This window comes from Beauveria bassiana, assembly GCF_000280675.1.
Source record: "Beauveria bassiana ARSEF 2860 unplaced genomic scaffold BBA_S00010, whole genome shotgun sequence".
NCBI classification, from domain to species: Eukaryota; Fungi; Ascomycota; class Sordariomycetes; order Hypocreales; family Cordycipitaceae; genus Beauveria; species Beauveria bassiana.
The window spans coordinates 15,283-36,114 of record NW_007930845.1 but is presented as its reverse complement, the minus strand read 5'-3'; the positions used below and the strand labels follow the sequence as shown (position 1 = coordinate 36,114).

The window sequence follows — 20,832 nt, the reverse complement described above, 5'->3', positions numbered from 1 at the left end:
CCCTTCCGTGGTTGCACGCTACTGAATTGACCGTGAAGCTGCCGTGGAGTGATTACTACCTATCGACTTGCGCAGCGATCATCTTTTTGATTCGCATTTCGTTGCTTCTTTCCTAGCCTCGTCATTTGTCGTATCATGGACATGGCCGAGGGCGGCGACCGGAGTCACCTGCAGCTGCAGCTCCGCACCGACACAACATGCAAGAACGGTCAAGTTAAAATGACATAATCCCGCCCACCAGCCAACCCACCGCTATTTGCTCTCAAGCGGCGAGCTATCTGTTATCTGTATATCTGCACATATGCACATCTGCACCTCTGCATATATGTATCAGATATCCGTAGCATCGCTACAGTCATCATCGTGCGAGATGATGCCTACCTAACGAACAGAAGAACGGACACGGAGCCATGTTACCTCTTGACTGGCTCAACTTTTGGCTGTATGTAGCTAGTCATAGGTCTTCTCCTGCTAATTATCGAGCCACGTAAACTCATCCAGCCCGACTGCATCGGCGGTCGACTGCTAGCGCTCCCGTCCACGCAGACGTGCATCAAGACAGGTTGACAGGCCCACCATAGCTCGCAACAGCTCCCTATTTGTTTCCTACCTATGGCGTAGAGGCATTGCCTCGCGTTCCTCGCCACAAATAAAAAATACTGTCATAAAGACAAAGTCGCTGCGGTAAACCCAGGCTCACTCTCTCGTATCTCTGCCGCACAGCCACTCAGTTGTTCTGCCACCATAACAGCGGATTGCAAGGCTTCCGCGGGTTCCAAGAGTACTGGTATATCGACACCACAGTTACCCTAGACACTCTTGATCTCGAGCAAACACCGACTGCAAAGGCCCTCTGTAGACGAGCTCCCAGAACATCATGACACACTTGCGTCTTCTTTTCTGTCGACCCTCGAACCGTTTCATGCTCAACATCTGCCTGCGCCCAGCCTCACTGTGGACTTGCCGCCTGGCGCAGCTGACAGGCGAACGAATACGGGCCAATCGCTGCAACGAGACTACGTCAAGTAGCTCCATCTCTCTTGACTCTTGCACAACAACAATTGGTAGCTCTAAAGGCTAGACTAAGCGCTCGTATCCCTCATTCAAAACCCGTTCAACGCTGTCATTTACTTCGTTATCCACATCGGGTTGCGCCTATTCGACAATTTGAAAATCCTTCCGGCGTTGCGCACTCTGCAATCTGTATTCAACGTATTAAAAGAACTCAGATGTGCCCCGCGCCGCTAAGCTAACGCGACGACGGCTTTCCCAACTCTCCCACCCGCAGCATCTCCATGCAGCCCTCGTCAACGCACTTCCTAGGCCCGTGAGGGGGTCATGGGAATTCTACCTTGGGATGCACTGAGATAGAGCTGCAGTCTCCCGCCATCATGTCGACCACTACCAGACGATATCGCTCCTCGACCTCCGCCTCCACACCGGCAGCCGCCAACCAGAAGTCAATCCAAGTTCTGCAAGCTCTTCTCCAAGGCCTGTCCAGCCAGACCAATGTCTCTACAGACAGTGCATACCCCGAGATACTGCAGCTCACCAACGGCCTCAGAGCTGTCGCACAACAAATATCTGGGCCCAATATACCTTCGCAGCAGGATGCCTTCCGGCATGCCGGCGGCTTCGAGGCCGTTTTCAATGTCCTGCGAAGCTTCTCCGGATTTTACGATCCCGACAAACGATCCAACAAGGAAATGACGTCGCTCTTCCAATTGCTGGCTGCCACGCTCGATGTCTTTGCCGCCGCCATGAATAGCCACTCTGGCAATAAGCGCTTCTTCAAGTTCCGTGTCGAAGGCGGCGGATGGGAGGCTCTCGAGCAGGCCATTGCCAGCATTGGTCTCGGCGGCGTTGAGCCCAATCCCTGGGTTAGCTGCCACGTCTTTGGCAAGCTTTTTGCCTTTTCTCTCGGAGACGATGCCATCGATCTCCTTTTCCAGTCCATTGCTGAAACACTGCGCCATGATAACGAACGATCCGCGGACAACACCGACGAGACGGAACAGGATGACCAGTGGGATCTTGTCCTCGCCAAATCTATGGAGTCGATTGGACCCAAGGTTCGCGAATTGGTGCAAAACACGACTCGAGTTCAATACCCAGAAATGCTTCGTGCTATTGTCAGCTTTTGGTCGTCTCTTCCCCGTGATAACGATGCCGCCGCCACGCCAGCCTCTCTCTTGGTCCTTGAAACCATTCTCCGTGCTGCCGAGGTGCTGACGTACAACTGTGCCGCTATTCACTCCACTGGCGTCATGTCCCAGTTTCTGCGTGTCGCCTTCTCTCCAAACACGCCCTTGTCCGCTGCCGAACGTAAAAAGATAATGGCCATTTGCCGTCGGCTCATGTTCTTTGGTGTCGATAAGCCTGCTGACACACAATTCCTCCTCTCTGTGCCCGGCTCGGAAGCCTCCGAATTCTGTCTTGAAATGATGGGCAGATACCACGGCCCTGCATTTTTCAACTTTGATCTCTCACTGTACGGCCATTCGTCTCTCGAGCTTCCAAGTCTTGGTCGTTCGTTCCCACCACAATCTTCTGCTGGATACACCTTCACAGCCTGGATATACATCGACCATTTTGATCCGTCCACCCACACGACTCTATTTGGCGCCTTTGACGTTTCTCAGACGTGCTTCGTCCTCATGTATCTCGAGAGGGACACGCACAATTTCATCTTGCAGACGTCAGTATTCTCCAATAAGCCTAGTATCCGCTTCAAATCCACCGAATTTCGAGAGAAGCAATGGTATCACATAGGCATTGTCCATAAGAGACCAAGGACCATGACAGCGAGCCGCGCCGCCTTGTACGTCAATGGCGAATTCTGCGAGCAGATGCGATGCAACTATCCTCTGACTCCGCCGCTATCCAATAATAGCAACGAAAGTTTTGCATCCTTCAACTCTGGTCAGAACAAAACCAATCCTGTCCAAGCTTTTATAGGTACGCCAAGGGAGCTATCTGGTCAACTCGGGACGGGCCTCGTATCTTCGCGATGGTCATTGGCGTCTGCACATCTATTCGAAGACATAATTGGCGACGATTTCCTGGCTGTTCATTATGGTCTCGGTCCTCACTATCACGGGAATTTTCAAGACACACTGGGCGGGTTTCAAACCTACGAGGCATCCGCTCAGCTGGGTCTTCGAAATGAGATTGCGCATCCTGGCAAGGACGAAAGTTCCGACATCCTGAGAGCGGTTCGAGACAAGGCGAGTGTGATACTGCCAGAATCAAAGGTTTTGCTCAGCATTCTTCCCTCTGCAACGCTTCCAGAAAATGTTCAGTTCCTTGATACGGGTCTCTTGCGCTCCCTCCCGCGTTCCGCTTCACGTGCGCTGTTCATTGCTTCAAACAAAGATGGGGCGCCTCTAGCCATCAACTCCGCTGTCCCCAACATTGCTGATGCCCTCTTCAAGCCTCAAGGTATCGCATCATTCCGAGGCAGTCCGACCATCGCACTACCGTCGTACCTGGACGAAAACCTTTGGCGTCTTGCTGGGTTCACCTCGCTGGCGTTGAAGCTACTAGAAAGGGCCATGTCAGTTGAAGAAACCATTCGCACCCTTGAGATCATGTTCCACTGTATTCGAACGAGCTGGAGGAACAGTGAAGCTATGGAACGTGACAACGGCTACAGTATTCTGGCCATGCTCCTTCGGTACAAGATGGGATTTGTGAACGGACTGGCTACTGAGTTCTTCGCCATCAAGCTGCACCTTTCCACCGAGGAACGCGACAGTCTAGCTTTCAGAGTCTTGAGCCTGGTACTCGGGTTCGTCGGCTATAATCACGAGAACCCCCTGGATTCACTGATTGTCAACCCACTTGCCTATCGCATCTTGCTGATTGACCTGGACCTCTGGCGGAAATCGGCCCCTCGCATCCAAGAACTATACTACAAACAATTTGTCACCTTTGCTGTCAATAGCAAGCATCATGAATTTAATAGCAGGAGACTGATTCGGATGCGCATTGTCAAACGGCTTCTTGATGCAATGAAAGGTGAAGCTATACCGGAAGAGGTCTTGCCGCACTTCATGCAAACGTTTGAAGTGTTGGTGAAATCAAACCTCAGCCCCGAAGCTATGCGATCACTATCGCTCTTCATCACATACGCCTTCCACGTTCCAAGTTCGTCAATGTCTAGGTCCTCGCGACCGCTTTCTTCGCTTTCCCAGCCAGCAACACCAAACTTGATGAGGAGGCAAACTGGTGATGGTAGCGGTGCAAGCAGTCCGCTGCCAGGGGTGAAATATCTCACCAAGAAACAACTCGGTGCACGGGTGCTCAGTATTTATTCACATATACTGTGCGAAAAAGGAAATTTCAACTACATTCGCAAGTTTGCCAAGACAGTCACAAACAAATGGCTCCTCTATTTGCTCGCTGAAAACGACAAAGACATTCTTCTGCAAGGTGCGACCATCCTGTCGAGGCTGTTGGTTGCTCATGGCTCGGCCTATACTTCAAAATTCGCCAGCAAGTCTGCAGGCTTTGCAATCATGGCAAATCGATTAAAGCGATTCTGGTACAGCGCTGCGCTCTGGCCGGTGGTTCTAACTCTGCTGTTTGGTGTCGATGTGGCCGACCTTGACACAGACAAGTGGCTCGATACAGGTTATCTACTTGGCGTATTTGGTGATTGCAAAGTGATGTATCCCGAGGCCTCTATCATCATCACGTCTATGCTTCAGCATGGACTGAATGACATTCTCAAGCAAGACGATATATCAGAAGCGACCCCCGATTCGGAGCTTCGACCAGCATCTTCGACCGAGCCCGCAAAAACGTCCACAGACGGCATGGCACGAGTCTTCCAGGCTCAAATGACTTTGGGACAACATGCAGATCCTGTTATCTTGCAAAATATGCTCAAGCTCTTCCATGAGCTGTATGAGAAATCCGCCGATTTTCGAGACTTTGCCTTTAGTTCGGACTGGGTTCGACTCATTTTTTCCATGCTGTATCCTGTTATTGTCAGCAGCGATGCTGTGACGCCAGATGTCGAACTGCACTCTCGAGACTCGACTTTGAACTTTGACGGCAGCGATGTCATTATTCGACCCATAGGATTAGCTTCTGGCCGTCCGGCGCCCATTGTACGAACCAGCAGCGTTGACTTGAGCACCACGCCGCAGTCAACGCCCCCCAAAGGGACTCTTCTCCAACGTGCTTCTTCATTTGTTCTGCTCACCACACAAAGTGTACAAGAAGATAGCAAGCATCAAGAGACTACGTCTCGTCCACTGAGCAGCAATAGGCAATCTGGTGCTCTCGTTGACAGCCTCTTAGAGCTTGCAATCAAAGTCTTCATGGACCAAATTTTCAAACGCAAGGAATTTTCTGGCTTTTTCCTCTTCACAAAGGTTCCTCCTGGGTTTCAAGAACATCAAGCTTATTTCGAATCCTTTCTTTCGAGGAAGATCACTGCAAACTCAACAGAACATACTCTGTCAAACCAATCCATGTTGTGCGAGCCAAAGCTAATCACGAATCTGGCACGACTCTGCCTGCACTTGACAGAGGCTGTATTTGAAGGATGGTTCATTGATGGCGCTGAAGTGATCATTGATTTTGCAGGAATGCTGTTAGAATACCTTCAGCGACCGGATATTGCAAGCTTGAAAACCGTCAGGCTGTGCAGCCAGTCCGTCACACTGATCCGTACGTGCCTACTACGCGTCATTCTGTTGAAGCTATCGGACATGGACAGGCCCGAAATGACAGAAGAAGCTGCTATGAAGTTTATGAGCAAGCTGGCGTATTGGCAAATGTCAATCTTGGGCTGCTTCGCGGCGGAGGATGAGTACCTGAAACTCTTTTGGTACCAACTTTATGCCAAGCTCGTTGACGAAAGGGACTCTTTACGGCGGTCGGCGGCCAACTTCCTTCGCATATTGCTGGTGGCGAAGCCGGACGAGTCCACTGCTCTCATTCGCTCCTTCATGGTCCCTGGCCACAAGCAAATTCTCCACGACTTTTTCAAGATTACGGAGCTGGACGACGACGTGTTCATCGCATGGGTGGACCAAAACCGACCGTCCCTTGATCTGCTATTCTTTGGAGGAATGGCCAAGACCTGGGAGAACTTTGTCAGCCTTGAGAATTTGCGTACGCAGGAAACGGCCAAGACCCGCCTTTCCAAACGAAAGGATAAACTCAAGCAATGGTACTTGGAAGGCGTGGCAAAAGACAAACTTCTAGCCAGTCATGAGACTGGAAACAGCGCTTGGATGAAGAGCATTTACAATTCCGAGCACTTCAAGTACCAGAGATTACTCCAAGATCAACAGGATGACTTATCATTCCTCATTTCTGCATACAAAAAGATGGAGATGGATCTGAGACGACCCGGCGCTGTGTTTAGCGATCCTCGGCCTCTGAAGTGGAAGCTTGACCGGACCGAAGGGCGAAATCGTATGCGTCTTCGATTGCTGCCGGACTTCTCTACAGAGATGGAAAAGTACCGTTCTAAAGAGAAGGGAGTTGCAGCGGCAGCCTTGCGAGTCAATACGGCGACGGGTAGTTCGCCAAGCGCAGCGCCTACTACGCCAACGTTGGTCACAACACCGGGGACAGCTACCCCCGGAAACACCGCTGAAGCTGATACTGAGCTGTCTTTTGAACAAGAGGACAGCGGATTCACACCAGAAGACGACTTTGAACTGATTGAGGACCCAAATGACGCAAACGACTTGGATGAGAACTTTGAAGACAAGAATCGTAAAGTTATGCGTCGCTTGGAACATGGCGACCAAGTCCAAGCGGCTTACAATGTTTCTCGTGTAACGGGGCTCGAAGCCTGCGAGGGAATATTAATTATCGGTAAAGATGCGCTGTATATGATGGACAATGTGTTTCAGACGGCCACTGGAGACATTGTTAACGTTTGGCAAGCCCCGATGGAAGAACGTGACCCCTTTACGCGAATTGTCACTGGAACTAAGACTCTAGAAAAGCGACAAACAGCCGGTAACAGAGATCAGGAGTCTAGACACTGGAAGTGGCAAGATACCATCAGCATCTCAAAGCGTCGCTTCCTGTTCCGTGACGTCGCCATCGAGGTCTTCTTCACAGATGGCCGCAGCTACCTCCTCACTGCGATCAACTCAGTCGTTCGGGATGAGATGTTCGTCAAGATGCTCTCCAAGGCGCCGCACACCAGCGCCGCCCATGCTCTCCCCAACCCAGAAGACGCGTGGAGGTTCGAGGCTTTGAAAAACTTTGACGAGTCGCAGCAAGGTATTGGCTCTAAACTGGGAACATTGTTCAACACGTCGCCATGGAATCCATTGATGAAGCGCTGGCAGAAGGGTGAAATGTCCAATTTTCACTATCTCATGATGGTCAACACCATGGCAGGCAGGACTTTCAACGATCTGACGCAGTACCCAGTGTTCCCCTGGGTACTGGCCGACTTTACGAGCGAAGAGCTTGACCTCAACAACCCCGCCTCCTTTCGTGATTTGTCTAAGCCTATGGGTGCCCAGACACAGGAACGAGTACAGGGCTTCGTTGAAACGTACAATGCTCTCAAGGAAATTGAACAAGCGCCGTTTCATTACGGAACGCATTATTCGTCTGCCATGATCGTCACGTCTTACCTGATCCGCTTACCACCGTTTGTGCAGTCCTATCTCTTACTGCAAGGTGACAGCTTCGATCACGCCGACCGACTATTTCAGTCTATTCCTGATGCTTGGAAGTCGGCATCCTGCCGCAACAAAACGGATGTCCGAGAACTTATACCGGAGTTCTTTTGCCTGCCTGAATTTCTGACCAACGTCAACGGATATGACTTTGGGCGACGACAGAGTAACGGTGTCAAGGTCGACAACGTCGCTCTGCCCCCGTGGGCCAAGGGTGACGCAAAGATTTTCATTGCCAAGCATCGGGAGGCTCTGGAGAGCCGATATGTGAGCGAAAATCTCCATCACTGGATCGATTTGATCTTTGGATATAAGCAACGAGGTGAAGCGGCCGTGGAAAGTTTGAACGTCTTTCATCACTTGTCGTATGCTGGTGCTAGCGATCTGGACCGTATCACGGACGCAAATGAGCGCGCAATCACTGCGGGTGTCATTCACAACTTTGGACAGACACCGCATCAGGTGTATTCCAAGCCGCACCCGCCGCGTGAAAATGCAAAATGCCCGATCAAGCGGCTTGACTCGTCGGTGCAGGCACTCATTTGTCTCCCGAACCCGTTGATAGGTAAGCCGCGACGATGGCAGTAAAGGAGACCCTTGTTGCTAACATTGTCTAGAATCACACGAACGAGTAGCCTCCCTGATATACTCACCGAAACTGGACCGACTGCTATGTGCCTCGCCCTTTCGCCTGAATTTGCCACCGTACGACAAATTTCTGGAATGGGGGTATGCGGACAACACGGTCCGCTTCTTCTTCAGTGACAATCGCAAAGTAAGATACTAAGCTCCGACAAGAAGCAATCCAGCTAACGTATCAGCCGGCTGGGTTGTTTGAAAATCTGCACATTGGACAAATTTCGTGCGCCTGCTTTGCCGACTCCAAGACTCTCATTACGGCAGGCGAAGACTGCGTTGTTTCAGTGTACAACGTCATAACGAGCCCAGGAAAGCCCGTAGAGCTTGTGCCCAAGTCCAGTCTGTTTGGACACAAGACTCCCATCACAGCCATTGCCGTCAGCAAATCTTTTAGCACTTTTGTCAGCGTGTCGGCGGATGGGCAGGGTTTGCTATGGGACTTGAACCAGCTGACGTTCATCCGCAAGCTCCCGCTCGTACGTCCCGTGGAATGCGCGCGCATCAATGATGTGTCGGGAGAGATTCTGCTCTGCTCGGGGCCGAGCGTCATTCTGTACACGCTCAACGGATCCGTCATACTCGACCAGAACGTCTGCCCCGACCCAGATGACTACGTGCACGCGTGCGCATTCTATGAAGGCGCTGGCAACGAGTGGCTAGAGAACCAACTTATCTTCACAGGTCACAGCCGCGGCGTCGTTAATGTCTGGCGCAAGAGCCACGCCATGGGCAAATGGTCTCTGGAGCATCTTCGACGACTGGACCACGTCGACTACAAGACGGATCGGCGCGACAATGTCAGCGCGGGCATTACCTGTATCAGCCCGATGCCGAACTGCGTATACACGGGAGACGAAGATGGCAGAGTTGTACGTTCCCCTGCGGATATTATTTTGCCCTTTCGTGCCTACACACACACTAACAAAGCAGTCACAGTTTGAATGGAACTTTGCGGGCAGAGACCGATAGTGCCGTCCCTGCTGGAGGCATTCACAGACGACGTCGCCAAAGCGCAGAAGTTGAAGCCCGAGGGGGGGGGATTTGGGAAACGATAACTACCTAAAAAGAGGCAATTTTTGGAACTTTATAGATTGGCTATACTGCCCACAAAAGAAGGGCATTGCGTGCATCGGAGCATTGCATTTTTATCCTGTTTGGGTCTTGCATTGGGCGAGCGAGGGAACAGCGTCCAGCGTGAAAGCATGCGTCCGGACAAAAGAAACAACATTGCTTTCAAGAGGTGGCTCATGTCTCAGACTTGTGGAAAATGTATATAAATTTGGGACACAAGACGGCGAGAGATGAAGGACCCAGATCATATAATGAAAATCCGCGAGTTTCCTCGTCATAGAGATATTGTATTGTTACACAAGTCTTCCTCCGCTGGCCGAATTATGTTCGCTTATCACCCTAGAAGTCTGTCTTCCACCCCCTCTGCATCTATCCGCCGTTTTCGGCTAACCCCCATGCCCTTTGTTCTGGTATATGTATGCGCTTTCATCAAAAGTCGGCTTCTTTTTTTACTCGTCGTCGTAGCCCGTCAATTGCTTACGAGGCCCGGTAGGGACTGTATCGGGGCGAGCCTCATGTTAGCGAGCTGCGAGAGACCACACCATTCCGTGAAGTTTATCAGGTTGAAGAGACACGCTAGAATTGGCATCCCAAAGAGAGTCGCCGACAGGGGCAAGGAGACACATGCGGAACGTACCGGGATACGTGACGGGAACCGGGGCCGGATCGACGTCGCCGAGCCAGCGGCGGATGGGCGGACCGATGGGCATAGCGAGGGGCCCAGCGGCGCCGATGACGACGGACCAGAAGAGCGCGGGCTTCTCGCGGGCGGCCCAGCGGCAGTATTTGAGGGGGGTGGACCAAAAGAAAGGCGCGGCGGACATTATGACTGAGGCGGTCCGGCAAGTGACGAATTAGCGGGAGGCGGGAACGCTGAGTGTGTGGTGGCGGTCGGGCGCAGGGATGTATCGGTTGGTGATGGCAGAGATATCAGACGTACGTGGATTCGCGGCGGCGCGCAAAGGGCTCGGTGGTGCAAGAAATCGGTTGGTGATGGGTATACGCCGGGAAGGTGTTGAAGCTCTAGGAAAAGGTCGCAGTCTGGCGGGAGGATTTGGCGGCTTTGCTATTGGATGCTGGGGGTGATGGACCCGTTTTTCTGGGCTTGGGGCCAGCAAGCTGTGGGAAAGCAGCGAGACTACACCGTACGTTGGAAGCTGTTGGAGCATAAGAATACGTATTTCATGTAAGTAGAATGGGATAAAAATCTTGATTCTCTTCAATTGACGTATGCAAATCTACTTTGACTCTGGTACGTGGACATGGCACAGCTGGCTGTGAACGGCGCTTGAACAAACGCCACGATTACAGTCAAGTAATATACCAATAGTATCCAAGTAACTCAATTGAATGAAATATTGAGCAATCAATCAGAAATCAAATCACGCGATATATCGTCACAAATGCTGGACATATCGCTTCTCTTGACCTCTAACTCTCCCCACCAGGCACCGCGCGGCAGACAGTCAAAACGGCGCTAAACCAAGATGGGCCCCCGCCAACCAGCCAAGGCTACGTATCCAATCCAGAAGAGCCCCAGAGCTCCTTGAAGCTTCGCTCGTGGAACATATGAACACGACTCCCCCACGTTCACCTTATCACGCCGTCTTCTCTTTTCTTGTTCTTGTCGTTTTGTTCACTCATTTTTAAAACACAACTTCAAGAAGAAAAGTACTATGCGGCTGTCGTGGAGCGCGGTCATTTCCGCCCTTGCGGCGGCCACGTCGGCGCTGAGCACCACGGGCTCTCGACTGCTCGTTGTTCTCGACGACGTGGCTGACAAGGCGGCATACGGACAGTTTTTTAGTGACTTGGCTGGTGCGTCTTGGACATACTCAATCACGAGGATATGATGACTGCGCAATTGATCTATTGCTAACACTATAAACACTGTTCTTTAGCTCGCGGCTTCGACATCAACTACGAAACGCCTCGAAGCGACAAGCTGAGCCTGTTTGATCTCGGCGAGCGCAGATACGACCACCTCATCTTTCTGCCCACAAAAGTTAAAGGTACTGCCCACGTGCCATTCGCATCCGTCAAAGCAATCCCTTCACTAACCGCTCGCCGTCCGCAGCTCTTGGCCCTAATCTGACCCCCAACCTGCTCGTCGACTTCGTCAACGCCAAGGGTAATATCGTGGTCGGCCTGTCCTCGACGACGCCCACCACGAGCTCCATCGTGTCGCTGCTTGCCGAGCTCGAAATCTCCCTGCCCGCCGAACGCACGGGCACCGTCGTCGACCACTTCCACTACGACGCCCTCTCGGCGCCCGAGACGCACGACGTGCTCGTGCTCGACACGCCGACGCCCAACGCGCGCGCGGGCCTCAAGCCCTACTTTGCGCTCCCCGACGCCGTTATTGCCGTACCGCACACGGTCGGGCACGTCCTCGGCAACAGCCACCTGCTGACGCCGATCCTGCGCGCGCCCGACACGGCGTACAGCTACAACCCTAAGGAGCAGGCCACCGTCGTCGAGCCCGACGAGCTCTTTGCCGCCGGTCGGCAGCTCGCGCTCGTCTCGGCCCTCCAGGCCCGCAACTCGGCCCGCGTCGTGGTGCTCGGTGCCGAAATGCTCCAGGACAAGTGGTTCGATGCCAAGGTGGCCAAGGTCGATGGCTCCCCGACCAAGACGCAGAACAAAGAATTTGCTCGCCGTCTCTCAGGCTGGGCGTTTCAAGAGATTGGCGTCTTGCGCGTCAATGACGTCGAGCACCGTCTCGTCGGCAGCGACGAGCCCAACCCTAGCCTCTACAGAATCAAGAACGATGTGGTACGTTGGTGCCTTGCCACTGGAATCATTGCGCGGATAGCTACAAACTAACAACTGCTGCCAGACATACCGCATCTCACTGTCTGAGTACAATTGGGACAAGTGGGTGCCCTTTTCTCTCCCCGAGCAGGACGCGCTGCAGCTTGAATTCTCCATGCTGTCGCCCTTTCACCGTCTCAACCTGGCGCCCGTCGGCAAGACCGCCGACGCTGCCACCTACGGCGTGCGGTTCACGACGCCCGACCAGCACGGCATCTTCAATCTCCTCGTCAACTACAAGCGCCCCTTCCTCACCAACATCGAGGAGAAGCGCACCGTCAGCGTCCGCCACATGGCGCACGACGAGTGGCCGCGCAGCTACGTCATCTCGGGCGCTTGGCCCTGGATCTCGGGCATCGCCGCCACCGTGGTCGGCTTTGTGGCCTTTTCTGCGCTCTGGATGTATAGCAAGCCTACGGATGCGAAGAAGAAGAAGACGCAGTGAGATGAGAGACGTATAAAAGACGGGTGATGAAGGATTGAAGTGGACATTTTGGCAATTTCTTTGGTTTTCTTGTGCTAGATCTTTGTTCAAGATGGCAACAAAAAGGCATGACTTGTGTTTTATGTACTATTGAGTAAAATAGAAGCTGATCTGGTACGGGAAAGTCGTTGAATCTATGATATCAGCTGGACTCCAATTCGGAGTTGAAGTTGAACACAATTCATATATACTATCGAGTGCATACTCAATCAGAAAAAGATCGACACGTAGATTTGTTTGTACAATAACTCGTAGCAAAGGATTTGGAAGCAAAGGATGAAAAGGAAGCATAAAAAGCAAAGACCCTCAGATTAGCTCTCTTGTGTTCTCACTGGCAACACACAGGACGCCAGCACCAGCCTGCTCGGAAGCAAAGCCAGGTCTGCTGGGACAGCGAGCAGAGTCGAAACAAGTCGCAGGAGCAAAGGCAAGCACAGAAAAGACGTCCAGGCCAAAAACGTGACTGAAAAAGCAATCGGTGGAAAGACGTACTGCGAGCAGACGGGAAGGGTCCAAGAACTGCAACGGCAGAACCAAAAAAAGAGCAAACGAGGGCGCAACCAAGAGGGCACCGTAGCACCCTTTGGTCACACCTCTCAATGCTCCCCCTCGGCTCAGGGATTGACCATACAGTTCTCGATTCGACCACTTTCGCCGCATCAGCAAGCAAATCCTCACACCAACTACGGGCTCTCTCATTCGCCGAATGGCCCTTTCATTCTTCCTCCGCTGCCCCCAACTCCCTTCATGCTTCTGTCTCGTGCGCATTGTCGATGCTGTGGCTGAGCTGCAAATTTGGCTTGTTGGACTCTGGGTCATCACTGGGTCGAAAACACTTGCAACTTTTTTTTAAAAAAAAAGAAGCGTATCTCTGTCTGTGTATTCAAGCCGTCTTCCTTTCCCGGCCCACTTCTCTTCTCACCCGTATCCAGCAGCACGCAAGTTCCTCCGAATTTGACCTTGGCCTTCGGAACCCGAACCAATGCATCGATCAAAAGGCACCACGGTTTGTCAGATTCTTGACTCGAAAAAGGTGATCTCAGCCTGCTCCGATTGAAAACTATAATGGGACATTAAACATGTAGCAAAACAGACCTCCCCCCGGAAGGCTGTTGTTGCTTTCATCATGAGAAAAAAGGTTGTCGGTCATTGCGGCCATGTCGGACACCTTTCGAGTCAAGAATTTGAGAGCTTGGGGACCCTGCCTGGAGGTGAGGCCAGGCTCATGATGAATTTGTTGGCCGGCGGCTTGGCCTATCCGCGTACTGATGTGTGCTGCTAGAGTCGAGGCGGAAAGAGATTTTGTTTTGGAAAAGGTCTGCTCAGATTTCTGTTCTTCGTGGGAAGCGGTCATGACGAGATGAGCTGGCTGCTTTCCAAAGACAATGACCTTTCAGCACCGGCTTTGGCATAGTGCCAGGTCACGCAAGCTACCGGAATAGCATGTGCTAAGTTTGTCCTCACTGCAGATTGGCTTTTTCGTGGCGTTGATGCAAGTCAGACTTCTGACTGGGTGATGCACACCACTGAGACGTTGAACAAGGAAATGAGGACAGAAAGAAAATGGTGGTCCATGCTAAAGCAAGGCCGTATACTTACCCCTAGGGAACAGGGACTTTTTAAATCATTCGCATGATCCATCCGCTGGGACCCTGCAATATTGGCTCGTCGTGAAGGTGCTTCTCCATCGCGCATCCGGATAGGCCAAAAGTAGAAGGCCTGTCGCGGAGCTCATACACGGAGAGCTCACTTCAGACAAGTCTAAGACGAGAGAAGAAGAAACTCGAAGAATTCGACTCGGTTGAATGAAGTATTCAAGGATGAGCTTCAAGAGGAAAAAATTTGCTGCAGCGGCTTGTCTTGTGGTATGGGCAAACAGATGTTGTTAATAAGGAGAACCATGTCAGTTCCAGCTCAATTTATGCTTGCGAGATTGACACGTGACTCAATATCCGCCGTTTGCGCACAGCTGGCGATCAGATTGCGTTTGCTTCAGAGAGTGTCAGAGGCTCCATCACTTTCGAACATATTCTTCGCGCAAAACAGAGAGGAGAAAAAGTACTGTGTAAATGTAAAGATTGGAATAAGGTCGCGCGACACGTGCGTTTGTGGCGAGGCTGCCAATTGGTTGTGTGGGGCGAGCGGCCAGCTCCAAAATCAACGTCGCAGACCTCGAACGACAAATCTTGGCCCAGCTCTCTGGACGACATCACATCTGCCCACAGACGCCCGCAGCCGGCGCAAACCAATCACACACCATGGTGCGTAATTTAGGGGAATACCCGTTCCTACCAACATGCTGCTAACCTGCGATTTCAGGCACGCAATTCAGAAAAGGCCCAGTCGATGCTGTTTCGCTTCCGCGAGGCGCAGGCCGCCGACCTGGGCATCGTCGACACGGGCCGCGCGCGGCGTCCACGCGCCATCACCGAGGTTGATTCGATTCCAGTGTGCGAGAAGTGGCGCGGCCAGGTCCTCAAGGAAATTTCGCGCAAGGTGTCGCGCATCCACGAGCCAGTCCTAAGCGACTACCAGATCCGGGACCTCAACGACGAGATCAATAAGCTGATGCGCGAAAAGCACATGTGGGAGGTGCAGATACGTAACCTTGGGGGACCAAACTATATGCGCGGCGGCGGCAAGGTCTACGACGAGCAAGGGCGCGAGGTGCCCGGCGGCGGCCGGGGCTATCGGTATTTCGGCCGCGCCAAGGAGCTGCCCGGCGTCAAAGAGCTATTCGAGGCGGCGGCGGCAAAGAATGCAGAGGATAGTGGGAAGCCGCTGGAGACGAGCAAAGACCTGCGGAGGGCGGTGGACGCGGCCTACTATGGCTACGCGCCGGACGAGGAGAACGAGGCGCTGCTGCGGTACGAGGCAGAGAAGGAGAGGCAGGCCGTGGAAAATCTGCTGAGGAATGGCGTGCAGGAGCCGCCAGAGGGCTGGGAGCCGCTGCCGGGTGACTCGGGCGACGGGCATGTTGTGAGCTTGCCGACGCTGGAGGAGGTGCAGGAGGAGCTCATCGATCGCAGACGGCGAAAGCTGCTGGAGCAGCTCTGACGGAAGAAATACTTGGGGTGTCACATTTGGAGTTTTTGATACTGATGGCGTACCGGTGTATGGATTGATTATAATACTTGTGGTTTTCCTCTTCATTTCTACTGCTTACTCGACTTTTGTTGACGTTGGTCTGGCTGCCCGTGCATGATGAGGTTGACGTCACACTGGTGTTGCGGGTGTCCGTATCCAGCACCTAGCCCTAACGAACGCAACATGGTATTTGTGATCTTGATCTGTAACAAGTGCGCTTATGTCACTACGCGAATGCTAAACTGTGGACATGTGCCCGTGACTCGGCGTGCATGTTGTATGCAAGGGCGGCATTTGGCAACGATACATCTGCACACCACATGTCTGCATAGGCCAAGGGAAATCGAGACATTGGTTCCAGAATTAGGCATAGTTAAAAAGTTTAGCCTTCTTATGCGGCTGTCACTTGCAAGTTGTATCCCACATTGATGTCTGTGCGGTGTGAGTGAAGTCACGGCACCCAAGAACGCGAGCGCAGTAACTAGTTTTTCGGGTCGAGTTGCCTATGAACACATGTATTCAACGATCAAATACAATGTTTGGAAAGGCTGCCGCTTGGCTGTTGGTGTTTCAGGGATGTGGTTGTCAATTTCAGGATGAGGGCGCTAACACCTTGCCACCGCAACGCTAGCGATGGACCCCTGCATGATTTGCAATTAATTCCGGGCAAGCAATCAACGCGATTTGCTCAAATATCTCCCGTGCCTCCTTGGCAAGCTCTACAGTGGGTGGCAACAAATATTTGACCCCCTCTAGGTAGCGGTTTTACGCCGACGCTAGCCTTAAAAGGCAGCTAAATTACGCCGCTTTAAAGCCGCCAGGGTTAGGGTTATTCATATCCACTATAATCCACTGTAAGTCCACTATAACTTGATCAGGGTTAGGGTCGACAGCTCTAGCTTAAAGCAGCATTATTTTGATCTTCCTATTTAGGTAAGACCTCGGCTGCGATACCCTTGGGGGGTCAAATACATGTTGCCACCCACTGTACGAGAGGGGCATGGGGCTCCTTCGTCAGTGGCAACGTGCGATTTCCCCAGCGGTTTCCCTGGGATTTGAGGGGCGCGTCATGCTAATTGACAATGATAGGCTGAATCATCAGTGGACTCGTTAAAGTCATACGAAGTAGCAACCTACATAGGATGATTTGAGGTACAAGAGACCAGAAATGACATAGAAGACAATGTAGACCAGACAAGAAAAATAAAGAAAGCAAGGAAAACAATCAATATTATAAAACAAACAAGCGAAGATGTATTGGAATGAAGAGGTTATTTTATATTTTCCTTTGTCGCACGGGCGTCAAGGCCCGTGATATCCTCCGCCATATTGCGTCGATACGAGCAAAAATTCGTGCCTGTCGGGCAAGTCGCCCAAAACCCTTCAATTTCGCTACCGGCAAGCAAAGGCATGACCAGTCAAGGTCCCATTGAAATCATGTTTGGCATACAAAGTATCGCAATCCTTCGGGAAGACATCTGGTCTTGAGGCGGGAGGCGGTTATCCTCACGCAAGTGCTCGTTCTTGCAAAAGCCCTAGCGTAGTCTTGGCTGAGGAGGCATGAGGCATCTGTGTATGCCTTGCGTACGTTGATGAGAGTTGCAAATTGGTGACGAGCTTCTAGAGGTTCAGCAGGAATGACTGGCGTGTGTACCTAGAAAGGAGCATATGAGGACAACAAACAAGGCAAGGCACAGTGTAGTTCAAATAGATAGATGTTGGAATTGAGAGGGAAATATCAAACAAAAAGATGAATGTCTAGCTTCATAATGGCTGTACCATTCATACACCACCTAGTTATTACCAGTAGTCTTTTCCATAGACTCGATAATGTATTAAATAGAGTACGTATCGATCGGGGCCCCTCGGTTCTCCTCCCCTGCAAGACCCCTGCTTCGTCTGGACCAGGTTCTCCCGCGTGATGGACTCAATCCGTTCCGTTGTATCCCCTGATCCATTTCTATCGCTGGTGATAAATAGTCATAATTAAATAGCCGACGAGGTTCTGCTTGTTGCAATATTTGGTTCAGCCCCTCCCCACCCCCGGCAGCCTGAGACCCCTGCCCAGGTGCCCAGGTGCCCAGCTCCCCTTCTTCTCCTCCGCCGCCTTCCTTTTCATCCAGAACCGTCATTTCCATCTTGCATTCACCTTTTCTGCTCGTCGCTCTTTCTCTTTCGCATACCCTTATTGACACTTACACTCCTTTCAACCCCCCCCTTTTTTTTGCCGATGCATGTTTGGTGTTCGCTCGCTTAATACCCCCATTGACTTTTAATATTCCTGCCAGCGGTTCTACGACGACCCCGTTCGCTCTCCTACAGAAACCCCCAACGACAGCGCCTCGATTTTTCTTGCGTATTGACACTGCCAAGTGCGACTCGGCCATTGTATCCCATCCAGCTTCCAGCACGTAACCGTTTCTGAAGCCGTCATCTTCATTGCGATAGCGCTTGCGCTTCAACACCATCCGTGCGAGCTGGTCGAGTTTGAGCTTCAACGGGGCATCCAGTGCTCCACTTCCCCTACAACGTCCTTGAGCAACATCTCGTTGCCGTCGATTCAAAATGTATTTTTGCTCGCCCATTCGGTAAAAAAAATCATGACTTCTAATCTAACATAGACAGACAATGGTCTCCTTCTTTGGGCTCAAATTCGGAGGCGACAAAAAAAAGGGCCTGTAAGTCTAGCCCAACCTCAAATGACACAGGCGACATCTAGCTGACGTGAGCATAGGGACAAGTCTAGTGACAAAAGCCCTCAAGATGACTGGAAAGGAACGAAACAAAGAGAACTGACCCAAGACCATCTTTACGGCACAGCTCAGCAGAACGAATACCCTGGTCGTTCCGGCACCTCGTACTCAACAAAAGGCCCTGCCAACTGGCGCCAGACTTTCAAAGGCTTCGGTGCCAACTCGTCCATGGTCGACCTTTCCAGACCTACGCGTAAACAAAGTGTCAGCAGTTTACGTTATCAGTCCTCTGAAGTCAACTTTCGGAATCCATGGATGAACAGCAGCGCTGCAAATCTCCCTCTGCCTTCTGCTCTTGGTGGCAGCAGTCAACGACTCGGCGCCTCGGAGCGGCCTTCTACAGCTGGCAGCCGCGTAAAGGAGTGGGTGAATCCTCTCGACGTTCACTTTTGCAAAGATACTGGAGCTCCTAGCTCTTCGCTCAACCCTGTCGAGGGACTAGTCAAAAGCCCTCTCGCTGTGCAAGTTGGCGCCGACAACGATAATGTGGTGAAGCCATCTAGCCCTTCCAAAGACAAGACACTGCTAGTCAGCGGCGAGACGATTCTCAGAAATGGCTACCCATCGCCACCTCAATCGGTCAACAACGCTGACCAAACTCTCTCGCCTTCGGTGTCTGATCTGTCCACGGCTGGCAAGCCTAGTGGTGACCCTTCGCATCTCCCATCGCCTGCTACATCTACTTCACGCGCCAGTGAAGACCGCTGGGAGGCGCCTAATGCTCGTAATGTGTTTGCGAAGCGAGACACGAGTACATTCCATTCACCTCGTCGGCGTAGCTTCACCATGGACCTGGAAGAGCAAGAGCTGGAAAGACTACGGAAGCAGAGGCAGACTGAAGGATTCGCTGGTAGCTTTGCCGACTTTGACTTTGGTGAGGTTGTCACCAAGCAGTCTTCGATTGAGCAATCTTCAGAGCTTCCACCAGCGTGTCTAAACGCTAACGTCGACACTGAGTCGAGCCAGTCTTTCCCAGAGAAGCAATTGCCAACCAGCAAGTCGGACAATGTTTTGGCCAGCTCAACCTATACGGTCTCGAATAGTCTCGAACGCAGACTGAGCAACTCTCGAACGGATACAAGGGCAATGCGCGATATGCGTAGCTCACCAAGTCTCGGTGCAACCGCATTTCAACTCCCCCCACCGGCGCCCGTGGAGGCTCCCAAGATAGCGACCGTCCGACCTGCCACGATCTATGGTCGTGTCGGAGCTCCTATGGCTGCTGCCGGCGCGCACCCTGGTAACGGCCCTGTAGCCGCATTTGATCCGCCACCTCGTTTAGGATTCCGTGCTAGACTTGGCTCAGATGCCAGCAGCCGGCGCAGGGCGAGCCCCCCCAAGCCCTTGAAGACGAGTGCCTCGCAGCCAAGACTTCTGTATAAGAGTGCTTCGTCTCCGGTACGTGATGACGAACCAAACCCAAAGGCTTTTTTCCAACCAACCGCCAATGTGGATCGCCAGTCGCCTAGCAGCGACGAGTCGAAGCGTAGCCTGGATATCAAGTCACCCAAGAGTCCATTTACCAAGCCTGTGTTGGAGGGCGACTTTCCAATGACGAATGGTCTCCCGAGAGGGCGTCAACCTCCTCGGAGACCCCTGCGCTCTGACGAAGCCTCTTCACCCGAGCGGCCTAACTTTTCTTTGCCAGACTGGGGTTTGAGTGGCCCGACTGAGCCAAGACATTCGGCAATGCCACCTCCTCTCGTGACTAGCGGCCTGTCACGACCTTCGATCTCGTCTGCTACTGATATGAGCCTTCCAAGCCCTTCATTCGCGTCCTTTGAACTGTGCATTTCCAACTCGGGCGAGAGTCTTACCCAAGCATTTGAGGACGCACTCGGAAAGACGGCACTATCTCCCGGCTTGGTTGGTGACTTTTTTACCGTCGACACAAGCTCTAGCAGCCCTACGGGCACTGCAACGAGAGTTGAAGCGAAAAGGGCGCCGCCACGGCCGGCTCCTGTCACTCTCCCGCCCTCTCCCAAGAAGAGCTCGGAGCGACGCTCGCCTGCACAGACACAGAGCGAAGTCGGTACTACATTTATTTAACACCCCTAATCTTGTTGTTGGCTGAACATTGCACCGTGGTCCGTAATTTGGGGTTTTTGGGTTGGTCTTGCAGGTGCAACGGCGTTTTGTGCTTTCATCTTACATTGCAAGGGCACAGGTGGCCTAGTTAATGTTTTAGTTTAATTCTTATTGTCTGGTGATGAGGGAGGCTGCCGATATTCTGTGTACAGTTTGGACTTGTCAAGCCTAGCCATTTGCGTGACATGCGTTTATTCATGGAAGCCTTGCATGGCGTGAATGTGGACCA

The 20,832-nt window shown here is 52.2% G+C and overlaps 5 protein-coding genes across 5 annotated transcripts; 4 read left to right on the top strand and 1 right to left on the bottom strand.

Annotated features, from left to right (window-relative positions):
- Positions 1–1,391: 1,391 nt before the first annotated feature.
- On the top strand, positions 1,392–9,275 carry BBA_04357 (beige/BEACH domain-containing protein; the record flags this gene model as incomplete). Its single annotated transcript, XM_008599454.1, has 4 exons — positions 1,392–8,232; positions 8,285–8,442; positions 8,489–9,175; positions 9,243–9,275. 4 exons carry the CDS (start codon positions 1,392–1,394, stop codon positions 9,273–9,275), a joined length of 7,719 nt encoding a protein of 2,572 aa, XP_008597676.1.
- Positions 9,276–9,826: 551 nt separating this feature from the next.
- BBA_04356 (NADH-ubiquinone oxidoreductase 9.5 kDa subunit) lies at positions 9,827–10,201 on the bottom strand (the record flags this gene model as incomplete). The annotated part of the gene is made up of 2 exons (XM_008599453.1): positions 9,827–9,873; positions 10,015–10,201. 2 exons carry the CDS (start codon positions 10,199–10,201, stop codon positions 9,827–9,829), a joined length of 234 nt encoding a protein of 77 aa, XP_008597675.1.
- Positions 10,202–11,053: 852 nt separating this feature from the next.
- Positions 11,054–12,636, top strand: BBA_04355 (dolichyl-diphosphooligosaccharide-protein glycosyltransferase 48kD subunit; the record flags this gene model as incomplete). The annotated part of the gene is made up of 4 exons (XM_008599452.1): positions 11,054–11,195; positions 11,279–11,389; positions 11,455–12,152; positions 12,217–12,636. 4 exons carry the CDS (start codon positions 11,054–11,056, stop codon positions 12,634–12,636), a joined length of 1,371 nt encoding a protein of 456 aa, XP_008597674.1.
- A 1,196-nt stretch (positions 12,637–13,832) lies between these two features.
- On the top strand, positions 13,833–15,732 carry BBA_04354 (Isy1-like splicing family protein; the record flags this gene model as incomplete). Its single annotated transcript, XM_008599451.1, has 2 exons — positions 13,833–13,886; positions 14,995–15,732. 2 exons carry the CDS (start codon positions 13,833–13,835, stop codon positions 15,730–15,732), a joined length of 792 nt encoding a protein of 263 aa, XP_008597673.1.
- Positions 15,733–18,390: 2,658 nt separating this feature from the next.
- Positions 18,391–20,564, top strand: BBA_04353 (uncharacterized protein; the record flags this gene model as incomplete). The annotated part of the gene is made up of 2 exons (XM_008599450.1): positions 18,391–18,440; positions 18,497–20,564. The coding sequence occupies 2 exons, from the start codon at positions 18,391–18,393 to the stop codon at positions 20,562–20,564; spliced, it is 2,118 nt and encodes a 705-aa protein (XP_008597672.1).
- Positions 20,565–20,832: the final 268 nt, after the last annotated feature.